At 38.9% G+C, this 14,662-nt stretch overlaps 1 protein-coding gene across 1 annotated transcript; it reads right to left on the reverse strand.

The window, feature by feature from the left end:
* Positions 1-424: 424 nt before the first annotated feature.
* LOC111870282 lies at positions 425-9,061 on the reverse strand. Its single transcript, XM_023862419.2, has 4 exons — positions 8,889-9,061; positions 5,403-5,772; positions 3,377-3,509; positions 425-1,374 (listed from the first exon to the last, which is right to left on the reverse strand). Exons 2-4 carry the CDS (start codon positions 5,770-5,772, stop codon positions 975-977), a joined length of 903 nt encoding a protein of 300 aa, XP_023718187.1. The 5' UTR covers positions 8,889-9,061; the 3' UTR covers positions 425-974.
* Positions 9,062-14,662: the final 5,601 nt, after the last annotated feature.

Genomic DNA, 14,662 nt, shown 5'->3' on the forward strand with positions numbered 1-14,662 from the left:
CGGCTCGCAGATGGCAGTGAGTTCGACAGCCTTACGCGCCGCCCGCCCTTTACCCCAAGAGAGATTCCTGATAGTAATTTCTGTTAGAGGCTCAGTTGACCGCAGGGCCATAATGTGGATGGAAAGATTAGGTTAATTGAAAAATCCAATTATCTCATCGGGAATCAATCCCGTGGCCTTCCGGCTTGTAGCATAGTGTCGAAGGTGTCTATGGCATCGAACAAATTCATTGTTATTACTTTCAAGGAAAAATTATGTATGCAAAGTGACAGAGTTTCGGGTTCTGTTCCAGGTTGACATAACAATATTTTCGACTCCATAAAAAGTATTTGCTCTATTGAAGAAGGAAGTTTGTGGACATTTCACACTCCATCTGAAAATCTGCTCTATAGAAGAATAACGTCAATAAACGAACTCCAAACAGTTGGGGCTAATATACTTTATTTTAGATATACTTCCATATTGTTGTTATTTCACATCGGCAACCAACATGATGCGATATCCACGCAATACATACAATTATCTGCTAACGTATTTCTTGCTTACCATTTCCACTGGCCATGATCCAGCTTAATTTCCTCAACCTTTCCCCTAGGCCTGAATAACCACATTCCTTAAAAATTCCCTACATAACTGAACATATTCCTCATCACACACAATCAAACCCTGAAGATGGAGGCAGCATATCCTTCAAAGCGGCAGTATCCGCAGTAACGTGACTAAAATTTAAATCACTTCACATATTAGGCGCACGAAAGGTACTATATCACATCCTATAAACATGTCCAGAAGAATAAATTTTTCCCCCATATTCTGCCCCCACATTAATGTTCAATGGGCAGGGCTGTAGCGGTATTATTGGGTCTCATTAAATTACCAAAATATAATTAATCTGTCGTTATCTCTGGTACAATAGAACACTGATAAATAAATGTTTAAAAAGACGAGATATGAGAGTCTGTGGCTTTCCTTAATCAATACTGCAGCTGGTACTCTGGTGTCATGCAAGGCGAATACATTGCCTCCGAGGAGTCTGCATGCCAATACATTGCTGGTGGTTCTTCCTTGAACCCCGTAGCTGCCAGGTCCTCTTGGTGGCAGTCAACTGCCGTCAGACCACACTGTGGATGAGGAGAAGCTGTAGACATCATGCTGTATTCACCAGATCCGTGGTACGCCATAGTGCCAGGTAGTTGATATGTTGGAGGCAGGGTGTCCACATGATATGTGTAATAATATGGATCCCTAGTCATGTCTGGCCACGTGATTACACTGTGCTGTTGGGTAGAGAACCGGGAACCGCAAGCTTCTACAGTCATATCGGGACCTATCTCCAGCAGGGCTTGTAGGTGACGAATGTACCTGATAGCCAGCCTGCAATCAAACAAGACCGAATTGTTCATAGCTCCTTTTCATTGGCGTATTTAAATTATTGTATGCAGGTGCATTAAGAGATATTTTAAATACGGAACAGCAATTTCTCGTCAACGGGGGTGCTCCTCAAATCACACAGCAATGGGAAAGACGAAGTTCTTGTTAAACTGGGAGTTATAGGAACTGTGGCCGGCTTAAACAGTTATTAAGATCTAATTAAGTCCTTTGTTCCTTCAATAAACACTAAAAAGTAAATAAAAATTATTGGTATATTAGACATAAATATGTAAAAACCACCACAAAGGATAGCTGTACAATTATAATCTGGAAGTCAGAAAGCTGGTTTCGGGTATTATTACAGTCCTGTCTCCAGCAAATGTGGATCCTTTGGTTTGTAAGCAACCGAAATTATCTTCATGTGAACTTAAAATGAAGTAGCTGATGCGTTAAACAAGATGCTGCGTTTAGCAATGCTAACCACACAAGAAAAACCGTAGATACTTCAAACCTGCTGTCTTAAGGTGCGTCCACATTACTCGTGCTCGTGCTCCTGATCGCCAGGCTTGTGCTCGTCAGGAGACTCGTCAGGCTTTTACTTGTGCTCGTAAATCTTCGTCCACACTACCTCAGTTGCTCGCCAGGCTTCGGCGCGTGAGGATCCGTATATTTACTCGTAGTGTGTATAGGCTGTAGTTGTATTTTAATTTATTGGCTATAGCTTTTAATTTAAAAAATTTAAAATTTGCTTGTCTCGTGACTTGTCATATCGTCCACATTACTCGCGAGCATAGCGAGCACGAGCACGAGTAATGTGAATGCGCCTTTAGAAGGATTGCTGTACGACCGATTAAAGGGTCGTTCAGGTTTTCAGGAAATAAAGCTGTATAGCAGGCTTCCACTCTCCTGTGGCTTTCCCTCTGGCTATAAAATAATATTATGTACCAAATCTTGCCACATCTAATATATTTTGATTGGCTGCCAAGTAGATTATACGGTCCATGATTTATTTCAACCGTCTTCCAGTGCATACACTCATCTATCTCCTCCTCTCACTCGCACTACATGTTTCGGCACAAAAGTGCCATCTTCAGGTGCTTATTCAATTTACGCTAAACCAGTTCACTGCATGCCTTGTCTTCATATTAAAATAACAAAAACACATATATTTCATATATATTGATAAATGTTAAATGTCAAAAATATTAAAATTGTTCAGGATTTTTTCATCCCTACGTCGTATCNCTTTTAATTTAAAAAATTTAAAATTTGCTTGTCTCGTGACTTGTCATATCGTCCACATTACTCGCGAGCATAGCGAGCACGAGCACGAGTAATGTGAATGCGCCTTTAGAAGGATTGCTGTACGACCGATTAAAGGGTCGTTCAGGTTTTCAGGAAATAAAGCTGTATAGCAGGCTTCCACTCTCCTGTGGCTTTCCCTCTGGCTATAAAATAATATTATGTACCAAATCTTGCCACATCTAATATATTTTGATTGGCTGCCAAGTAGATGATAAGGGTTTGATGGTTCATACATTTCCAATAAAGTCTACTCAGTCATTTTAATTTATATTATTTTATTTCTTTAGTTTCTTCGGGTGGTGTGAGACTGATCCCACTTGGTAAGTCGGCCACTAATTGGCCTTTTGTATCAGTCCCCGATGATAGATGTTGATGATTGTGGACCAGTCTGTGGAATGAGAATTGGAAAGGGAATCCGAAGTCCTCGGAGAAAACCTGTCCCAGTGCCACTCTGTCAACCATAATCCCACATTACCTGACCTGAGATCCAACCCGGGCCACCGCGGTGGGAACCGACAACTAACCACCTGCGATATGGCACAGCCTCTACGGAGTCATAGTTTCTTAATCCAGATTGAAGGGGCAAGAAGTAGCTGGTCATCGAACACAAAATTGCAGTCCTCATGTTTCCACATACTCCTTCTGCATCCTAAACTTATTATTGCAGTCACCCACAGTTCTGCATTTACAATTTTCTCACCTGAGTGACTCTATTTTGGACAGCTTCTTCCCCGGTGGCTTGCACAATGGCAGCTTCTCTCTCAGTTGGTCGAAGGCTCGGTTCATATCCCTCATCCTTGTTCGCTCGCGATCACAGGCCGACTTCTTGTAGTCTGTGGCATACACATTTGTCTAAACACGATGCAGATATTTAATTTCATGGAGGACGTCATGACAATTCTTTGTCAGAATCTGTTGCAATGAAGTAGTTAAATGTTGCGATTAGCTGGAAATATAGTTACAGTAGGAAGCCAGGAAAATGGTACAGTTTGATGAAGGGCTTTCTTGTGGGAGGTCACTGCAAAAGCTGAGAAGGATTTGGGGGTTAATATTAAGGCGAATGGTCCTAAGGAAAGTACACATTAGTGTTCAAGAAAGAAGAAAAATTAAGTAAAGAAGTAAGTAAGAACGAGTCCTAATGAAGAACCGGAAGAGAGGATATAGAGAAAACAAAATTTGCCTATTTAGATGAAATCTTGGGCAGCAGAGGAAAATGGGAAAATGTGAGAAAAAATATAGCAATTAAGGGGAAAATAAGATTGAATAGAATTAATACATATGTAGCAAATGCCCCGTAGTACAGAATCCGGTAGCAAGTTCTTCTGAACACGGTAGTGACGGGGAAAATCTTGAACACCTCAGCAACTAATCTCCTTCTCAATGGCTCTTGTTCCGTGGAGTTAGTTTCAACAGTAAGCCACTTTTCTATTTGTATTTCCATATTTCTGGCACATTAAAATAATAGCTTCAACGAGAGTTACATTATGAGTTTGAATGTTTTTACTAATAAGCTTATCATGATGTTTAACCTGAATGTCTCAACAATAAGCAAAATGTTAGGACTTTGAATAGAATCCTAATCTGTGGGCCTGGCGCCTCTAAAAAAAAAAAAAGATGGAAAAGAGTAGTCTTGAAACTTAATTAGACCCATGGCGTTATTTTTGTTCAAACAAATTTCCCATTATACAGGCCTTTCCCTTGCAAGACACGCAAATTTTCATCTCAATCTGTTATCTTGTAACTCAGGGGCCTATTGCACAAAATATTTTTTTTCGAAATGCTTCTCTCAACGATTGTCCAACAGACCTAATTTATAATGGGCCTAAAAGCTCAGGGTCCATTCATTTATGTTTTTAAACACATCTGTTATCCTTATTTCAAATTCAGATTAAATTCTTATAATATTTTCGAATTTCATCGCGAAGTTTCCGTAAAATTTTTAAGCAGAATCCGCGAAATATTTCGAGACCAGACATGTTGCATGCCCGTAATTGATTCTGGTTGTTTTTGAGTTGCATAAAGAACACCTGAAAATTATTTCTTTTCACATTTACTTAGCTCATTCCTATGTTATTTAACGACGCTCTTTCCATTACCGATACAGAGTTAGTTTATCAAATAACAATATATGAATCATATTCAAGAGTTCGAAGGGTGTGGGCCGTGATCTTCTTTAATATTCCGAAATTCGACTGAAGTGACTGAGAAAACCCACGAAGATATTCGAAAAAAAAAGGCCAAATTCCAAATCAGTAAGAATATCTCCTGAACGCGAGTCAATAGAACGTTACCACGACACCAAACGTCTAGGCACGTCCCATAATGAACGCCCATTATTATTATTATTATTATTATTATTATTATTATTATTATTATTATTGTTGTTGTTGTTGGTGTGGTGTAAGACCGAGGCTGTTGGTGCTTTGACCGCAGATGGACCTAAGTATCAGCTGCTCGATATGAGATGAGCTCAGCAATGGTTGAATAATACTGCCAGGGGAAACCCCGAAGTACTTGGAGAATAACCTTTGCCAGTGACTTTTGCCCTCCGCATGTCCCGCGTGGACTGTCCTAGGGTTCACCCGGACTACCGAGGTGAGAAGCCGGCGAAGATACGCCTGAGCTATGGCACTGCCTTATGAACGCCTAAACTATTTAACATTATTAGAATTGATTCTTTCATCTTAGCTCAAGTTGATGTTAGAAATATGGTAGATGAATCGAACCTCGCTCCAGTTGGGTAGAAGCCATTCTCCACGCTGTGTTGGGTAGCGTTTGAATAGTGACAACATGGCGCTCCAAAGATGCATTTTGTTCCGTTGTTCCTGCCCTGACTTCTTGCGGGACTACAGTTCTTTCAGCTGTGTCATGTCTGCCTCTGATTGGCTGGACGGTCTGATACTGATAACTATTGCTGCCATCGCTACAGGAAGCAGAGAATTCTATAGCTGTCTGGAGGCGGGGAGAAGCCTCACGACGCATAGCAATGGCGCCATTGTCGGAAGACGGGGACCTGTCGCTGGCATCGCCTGCGAGAGGCGAGGCTTCTTGGAGACCCGACTGGTGTTCATCATTCGGCAATACTATCAGAGACATCTGTAGACAGGAATTTGCAAACGACAGATTATTATCGAATATCCAAATAAATCTATCTCCAGGTAGGAATGAACTGTATCTATTTGCAAGATAATACTTATACAAAAGTATCTCTACACGTAAATCTTATCAAACGAAATGTGAACCACACAAATCGAAGTCCTACACTAAACTGACTTCTCCAGGACTTCGCCATGAGAACGCAACGAAAAAGAACGCCATGAAACGACGATATTAGATGAAATAGACGATAAAGGCCCATTTGTCTGGGTAATGTTACAATTGAATTTTCAATGCTGTGACAATTTCTGGCAAATGTCGTTATTAAAAATAGTCTTCCTGTTACCAGCATAGTTCATAACATTTTTATTGCTGCGCCTTAAGGTCGCATCTGAAAGGCCGCACCATAGCTCAAGCGGTTAGTCGCTGGCTTCACACCGCGGCGACCCGGGATCGATCCTGGGGTCTGGTCAAGTGGGATTTGTGGTGGACAAAGTGGCGCTGGGGCGGGTTTCCTCCGAGTACTTCGATTTCCCCCGCCAATCTTCATTTCACCAAATTCTCCATTATCATAATCACCGGGGGCAGGCTACAATAGGCCAATCAGTGGCCGCCGTACCGAGTGGACCCAGTTGGACTCCACCCTCCACTAAGCGAATTAAAAAAAAAAACTCGCTGGTATTAACCAACAATAAAACGGAACGTTAGTTCCCCCAGAACACGTTTTCCTAGGACGGATTACAAAACTCTGAACCAAACCGACATCTCCTATCATTTCCTTTAACGAACTACTCATTACTCTTGTGTTTACACGATAGTGACACTGGCTGCATTTCGGTCGACCCGTGGCATGGAGACCTGCTTGGGCTTCTGACCAGACAGTGATGTACAGCAAGACACTTGGTCCACCCCCACATTTCGTAGCCTCCTGGCCGAGAAGACTGTTCATCCCCATAAATAATATTAAAAAAATTCAGTTCCTACCTCACAGGTAAACAATACCTCTCAATTATAGAGATGGTTCGATTAATTCTGTTCAAGAAGATGAGCACTATTTATTCTGAGAATAGTATGAAACACATAAACAGATTCTGTGTTCAAAATGCAGAGTTTCTTAATGTTAAAAGTAGTTGATATATATAGTACCCGTTATGCTTCACAAGATTGGCTGGGGTTGCAGTCAATTGGTGCCAGCAGTATCTTCAAGCAATACTTATTTCTTATTTTCCTCAACTGATTAATTTCATAGGACCTCGTAACATAAAATATAATTAAAAATGTCAAGCCTAAGCATAGACCTCTTTGATCGAGGAATAAAGGAGATAGTGACGAGTCTGAAAACACATATACGAGATTTCTTTATGTAGAGTCCTATCTTTTTGGATATAACTCCGCGTAGTCCTCTGATAGTTGAGCAGTGTTTCGGAGAAATATGGCACTTCCATGTCTGTTCCACCGTCAGCTCTGCTCGCTATTTATTTCACCCCGGTTTCCTGTCTTGCTTATTCTTCAAACCTGGAGACACGTTTATCTGAAGGGTCGGTTCACTTTCAATAGACTACACTGCGCTATATCCCAGACGACAGGACTCTTCATAACCACCGCTGTGAGAACATCAAATCCTACATTTCTTTATGAAGACTGTTACAAACTGAAATGATTAGTTCACAGTAAGACAATATTAAAAAACAAACAAGAAATTTCTGCATCTGTTGTACAGAGCAATATGAGGAATACACAATTTATACTATTTAAAAAGTAAACTAGGGTCTAATTCTATATATAGGTATATGAAAATGAAATACTGTATTTACGCATGTATAGGCCGCGTGCGTGTATAGGCCGCAGCAAAATTTTCAGACAGAAATTATAGAAAAAATAATTTCCTCGATCTTTGAACACCCTGTATTACTAATTATCAATATATATTTTTTTAAATGAAGTGTGATTTCGAATATTTCGAATATAAGCCGCACCCCAGTTTTCCTCTTGAATTTTTGGCAAAAAATGTGCGGCCTATACATGCGTAAATATGGTATCTTTAAACATCTTGAACTACAATGATGCAAGGAAGATGGCTATTAAATATGTACCTCCTGCATGCAAGATGAAGTCACACATCACTAATAAAGAGCTCTGAACAAGGGCAGAAAATGAGGACTCGAACAGTAAAGAACAGTATCAAGATTGGCGATATTATATCGATTCAAATACACTTTTCATTCAAAATAACACGATCGCCATTATCATGTGTGTTTTTCGATCTGCAAGTATTCTATTGTTATTAAAACATAAAAGCCAGGTTAGTGTCTCGTTTTCTGCACCAAATACACTGAAGATATGTTGACTGCAAGTACTACATATGCCCAACACATATTTCTTTATATTGTACTCATTTCGATTTCGCGACTTGTAAAGGTACAATGAATGTCAATGATAACATATAGCACGATTCAAGGTAGTATATGTTAGTGTAGAGTATGTTTCTCATCTACGTCGAAACTTAACTTTTGCTTATTACCTAGTGCTTGCAGTCAAGTCTTGAATTGTCTACAAAATTCAGGGTGTAACATGTTAGTTGTCGATATGAAAGGCTATATGGCCCAATGCATAGAAACTGAATAAAAACAAAAATATACTATTTTAATCTATCCGAGTCGTTAGGAAGCAATCAAGTCACTAGACAGAAAGAATACGCAATCTATCACGCTACAGACGCTCACGCATCACTGGATGCTGCTGTAAGAGCAAGTAATATATTAAAAGCAACTACAAATATTATTTCTGCTGATACCCATGCATTAATACTAAGTCCAGTTTCATGACAATAATGATTACTGGATGATGGTAGTTCTAAATGACGAATAATGTCACTATTAAAAGAAAAATTCCAGATTATACAAACAGTCCTTCCAATTTTAAAAGAGGTAGAAATGAAGTGGCCTACAAGAATAAAGGAAATTCATTTCGTAACAATTGAACATTAGCCATTATTTTCAATGTCGTGTGTGTCTCTTCCAAATAAAACATTCATTTTGAGAAATAATGTATGAAGTCTGCTTTCGATAGTTTAAATTCGAGTATACTTGTAAAAAAAAATCATTGTTGACACATACCTTTGGTGACGACCTACTGTTATAGCTAATTTTTGGAAGTATGACGCGTAATTCCGTAGAACATCAATACACACGAGCTGAATGTAATTAATTTCTGCGTTGCTTCATTTAATGGTGACGAGGCGGATACTGATGTGTGTGTGGCAGACCTCGACAGAGGATTAGTGAAAAGGTGGTAAGACGTGGCGGGAGGCATGAAGAGGACAGTAAGCCCTCCCCCTGCACCCAAACAGCACACAGCCATCTGATTGTAAATAACTTGGCAATAACGCTTTATTCCCAACACTACATAGGCTTGCAAACATTTCGTTAATACATATTTTATTAAGCTGTTTCAATGGCCAGGATCGGAAAATTTTCGGCATGCTAATTAATTTGTATAATGTATTAATTTGCCTCTTGGAATATATAGGCACAGATTTAAAGATAATATAAAATGTATCTTAAAGAAATAGAGCGTTCGGATGTTGACTGGATTCATTTTCTCGTGATATGTTCCGGCAACGTATTCTTGTGAACACGATAAACAAATTTCGGTTACAATAAAAGGCGGGGAATATTCTGGCCAGCTGAACGACTATTACTGCTCAAGAATGGCTATGCTAAGTTACTAGTTTATTGATTTATTTCAGTAATATCATAATAACTCTTTTGAAAATATACCTCATTTCAAGACAGTGACACGTCTAGAATATTAACTGGGATTTTCCTTAAAAAGTACCTAAGAGGAGCTACAATTATAAGCTTTGATTTACAAATCAGCAATGCTACTAACATACATATTGGTCCCTTCCTATCCAACCTTACCTTTCTTATTAAATTAGATAAAAATAATGTACATTTTGCCTAATTCAAAAGAGGATTTGTCCCTCAGAGTGTCTTATAAATACGATTTAAAATATAACAGAGAAAAAAGTAAATAAAATGGGGTTCATGATCAAATTTTATGTAAACAGATCTCAGATAATGTAAGTTAGCAGTGGATAAAGGTTTCCATTTCCTATTTTGTCTCTAATGAGTGCGAATGTTTATCGCTGAACAGTAGAAAGACAAATACATGTGGACGGTGTGGTGAGAAAAATATGTGATCCTAGGAGGAAAATATATAATGAAGATAATAATTACTTCAGCTCTTTGACCACCAGCATTTTGATAATGAGATCGTTCAAATTTGAATCTTAGTATACGAGGAGGATATCCTCTGTTTTGCTGCTAGCTTATCTATTGCCATTCAAATAGTTGCAAATGTAATAACCAATATTTAGTTCATCACATCCTTTGCACTTTCAAAATATATCCCAGGATGCAAATGGTGATTGTTAAAAACACAAATGTAATTTAATTGTGCCCCACTGTTTAACTTATCGCATTCAGTTGACACTTAGAATTAAAATGGTGCATTCTTTTGCTGTAACCCTGTACAGAACTCTACTTTCCAGGCACCTGCTCGCTCTGTGTGGAGTGTGACGTGCAATATGAGCAGGTGAGAGAAGATACACAATAATACAGTCGTTTTAATTAACGCTCGTAAGTCAATATAGGACGTACATGTGTTGCGTAAAAAATACTTCGCGTGAGGAAAACGAGAAGATATGACAATCAAGCCGGATATAGGAGGCTGCAAAGCAAGAGAATGGAAGGCAGGAAACCTAACTGGGAATTCGGGCTTGCGGAAGTTTGTGTTGTAATTAGTACTAGTTTGAGTATGACCCCTGTAGGAATGATAGATTTCATCGCAGTCAAAATGTTTTCAGACGAATAAGCCAAAATACACTGTGCAGTAATTTATAATTTCTCATGGACGGCCATGATTTTTTTTTTTGCGAATAACGATAGGGCTATCTCACAAAATAATATTCATAGCAGAGAAGGGTAAAGACAGACTAGTTGTTCAAGGGTTGCAATAGATAACGATTTAAAATAAACCCTTCTGAATAATTGTGAAGAAATATAAAGGAACTAGGCCTAAAGATTGTGACATGTAACAAACCTATTCAAGTAAAAACATTTAAATATATTTTATATATCATTCGAGGGACATCATATTTATAAGTTTCTGCCGACTACTTTTATTGTAATTATACAGACGTGTATAGCCCTGCCATTCTCCCCAGGCTAAAACGCAATCAATGCAACTTTTAACTGAACATAGTGCATAGAGCCTATTGTTTTTGGCAAATGTGTCATAAGACAATGAAAACTTGCAGTGCTTGAATTTCGTACTGTTTAATTTTTTTTAGTGTGTGTGTGTGGGGGGGGGTTATTTACCAGAAGGTCCTCTGTTTTACAGACAGAATCTATCTTCAGTTGCATACAGTCTGTTGAAACTGGGGGTAGAATACTTCAAGAGAGTCGGTAGTTTACTGACAGTATTCCGTCAGTGCCATCTAACGCAGATAATTTAAACCTTCTTATTCGATATTCATTCTAAATAAGAATTTCATTACATGCTAAATTATATGTAAATAATTAAGAATATATTTATTCAAAATATGAAGATATAACGAATGAGGAAATTATACTTTATTGGAATGAAATTGAAAGATTCAGAATTTTATTAACGCATTCCGAGTTGGTTTTGAAAATGAAATTCCAACGAAATTGCTGTTGGAAACATCTGAACACAATGCTCCTTCAATTGTTTATGCAGAAAATAATTAGCATAGAATGGTTTTGGTTGAAATTTTCTTCAATTTTTACGGAATATTTAGTTTCTATATTAGAAGCATAGATCAGGTTGTGGTCAATAGCGTAACCATGACATTCAGGACCATGGTTTGTCCCTGGCTACATTGGGTGGTCTTAGAAAGTTATTTTTATGATGCTTCTGCAAGGATGAAAAGCATGGATTACCATTTTGTACCACTGCTGAATTTCATTACGTACAACACAGTTTTACACTTCTCCCTAAGACAGGCAGACAACCTTGTTTCCAAAAACAATTGTTCTAATTTATTTCGTGGGTGTACCCAATACATCGTATTCCAGTTTCCCATTAAATCTTTTTTTTTTTTTTTTACAACCTGACCGATTTAAATGAAACTCAGAATGAACATAACAACACATCCCCGTAGTTTTCACAGCCTATGTTCTTTTGCAGAAGGAACAGGGATAGCTCAGTCGGTATAGCGACGGGTTTCCTTTCCCGACAGGGGTGAGATTTTTCTCTTCTCCACACCATTCAGACCAACTGAGGCCCATCCAGCCTCCAAGCTGATGGGCACCGAGACTCTTTCCTCAGAGTAAAGGGGCCAGGGCATGAAGCTCACACTCACCTCCATCAAGTGCCGAGGTTAAGAATGGAGCGATATATACACTCCCTCATGTTTTCATGGCGTGACAATTTTACTTTAAGTTGTTTTGCACGAAATTCGGGAAATGGACGTGGATGAATGATTTGTAAAGAAATTTATGATAAAAAAAACAGTATGCATATGCTGTCTTTTCTTGTGACTAACAGTTTCATAGTGAGTGAGTTGATTTTTCAGTTGAATACATGGGGTATAATTTAGGAGCTATTTCAAGGAAATAGCGGCTCCGGTCTAGAAAACCGAGACTAATGGCCGTGGGGATCCGATGCGCTGCCCATGTGACTCCCTCTATCCGCTAAAGTTCGCACTAACTTCGCTTACAAGCGGCGGTCGCTCGGTCCGTATAGTTTGCTTGCGGACTACAGACCATGGAGTGTTTTTGAATACATGGGGCGGTGCGATTATGTTACTGGAAGGTGACTGATGATTGCTCCTGCATAATTATATGACAATAATGGTCAATGGAGTTTAACTTCTACTATGATTATATATTATTGGGCTCTTATACCCAACATCCTAACCAACCAGTTTCATAGAGCTGAGCCATTCTTGAGAAGCAACCAGTTGTGCAGTTGCTCAAGAACTTACCAGCATTTTATGGAAGTCTAAGGTTCATTATCATGTTCACAAGAGCCTTCCACTGATCCCTATCCTGTGCCAGATCAATCCTGTCCATGCTACCCCTTATCCTACAGGCATTCCTTTTCTCCTTCATTCGTGCTACACACCCAGCCCATTTCATCCTCCTTGACTTGATCATTCTAATTATACTTGGTGAAGAGTGCAAGTTATGAAGCTCCTCGTTATGCACTTTTCTCCTACCTCCCATAGCTAGTCAATTGGTGCCAGCCATGAACTATTAACCTAGCATACATTAAAATGCATAAATAGATATAAAATGTATACAAAAAATAAAAACTGCATTATATTTTTTGGCACTACAGCCCCAGTGGGCCTAGGCCTACCTCCATGAACTCCGTTCACTTCGGTTTTTCTAGATCTTACGCATTCGGTAGGACTCCTTGGGCGAGTGATCAGCTCGTCGCAAGGCCTCTACCTGTACACAAACACAGAAAAACGCACACAAACATCCATGCCCTGAGTTGGATTTGAACCCATGATCTCGGCTTCCGAGCGAGCGAAGACAGTGCATGCCTTAGACCGCTCGGCTACCGTGACCAGCGCATTATAATATACCTACAGGAATACTAAAAGTCAGGGCTAGAAATACATACATTACAAAAATAACTCCAACTGTATTATTATTACATTTTCTTCAACAGATTAATACATTAACTGCTAAAGGTACAAAAGGTAAAGGTAAAGTTGGCCCTGTGATTAAGTAATTAATGACGTATGGGGGAATGAATGTACAGACCCACACTTTCTTGACCTTGGCACTAGTTGGAAGTGAGTGGTCAGCTTCATGCCCCAGCCACTAGATCTAGATAGTGTGGGACTCTCAACGTCTCACAACCCTATGGGCCTTCACGGCCTGGTACAGGGATAGCTTTACTTTATTTGTATTCAGGAAATGCCTGGTTTGTATCTCGGTCAGGACACAAATTATCCTGAACTACAGTTATCTGTGGTTTTACTGAGTTCCTCCAGACAAATGCCTGGACAGTACCTCAAATTAGGTCATAACTGCTTCCCCCATTCCTCTGTCCAATTCACCACCCACTGATCATTCTACCATCTGACATGGTTAGTCTCAGGTGCTGTCATTAAATAAACCATAAATGAGAAAATAAATAAATGTGTTAATGCCTGTATTGACCTCAAAATTCTCTTTCATGCATTTCCAGCCACCATCTTCATCCAATCTTTCTACATGATCTCTTTATTCCCTCTCCTTTTGAAGGTTCTTACATTTCTATTGTTTCTTCTATTTTGCCTATCCAGTTAAGGCTCCTAAGTTCTCACTTCTGCTTATTCCTCTTTTCAATTTCGAGCATGTACTCTTTGACATCAGTATAAATGCAAATTATTCCTCTTATATAAATCTTTGCCTCTTACATTCAAAACATCGTTTGATATCTAAGTTATCACTTTTTTTATTCTTACTGAATGGTGCACACTATGGAATTACACTAGGAGAGTCTGCATAGTACTAGGATCCTTTGGAGACAGGCATGTACTATTTTGGTTCTCACTAATGAAAAAAACAATATACAGATCAGATTTCAATACAGGACAATAAAACGAGACAAACAAATTTTATTAACATCATATACAGTAAGACACACATCTCCAAATTATGTGGATGCAAATGTTGGACATTAATAAAAGGGCAAATGAAAAGAACAAGGATGTCATTCCACAGAGCAGATGGAAGACAGAAAATGTCAGATCACAAACATAAAGAATGAATTAAACAAGGACTTGGAAATGCAGATATCAATACAATAATAAAAAGCAAAAGAGAGGACTACAACATTTGGAAAAAATGCTTGAAAACAT

The sequence above is a fragment of the Cryptotermes secundus genome, unplaced genomic scaffold (genome assembly GCF_002891405.2).
Source record: "Cryptotermes secundus unplaced genomic scaffold, Csec_1.0 scaffold94, whole genome shotgun sequence".
Taxonomy (NCBI): Eukaryota; Metazoa; Arthropoda; class Insecta; order Blattodea; family Kalotermitidae; genus Cryptotermes; species Cryptotermes secundus.

Bases quoted from the DNA above. Each gene is read 5' to 3' on its own strand.
- LOC111870282 (XM_023862419.2), bottom strand. From the start codon at position 5,772: ATGTCTCTGATAGTATTGCCGAATGATGAACACCAGTCGGGTCTCCAA. The intron at 3,510-5,402 runs GTTCGATTCATC...TGTATGCCACAG, and splicing joins TTCTACCCAACTGGAGCGAG to ACTACAAGAAGTCGGCCTGT. The intron at 1,375-3,376 runs GTGAGAAAATTG...GTTTGATTGCAG, and splicing joins TCCAAAATAGAGTCACTCAG to GCTGGCTATCAGGTACATTC.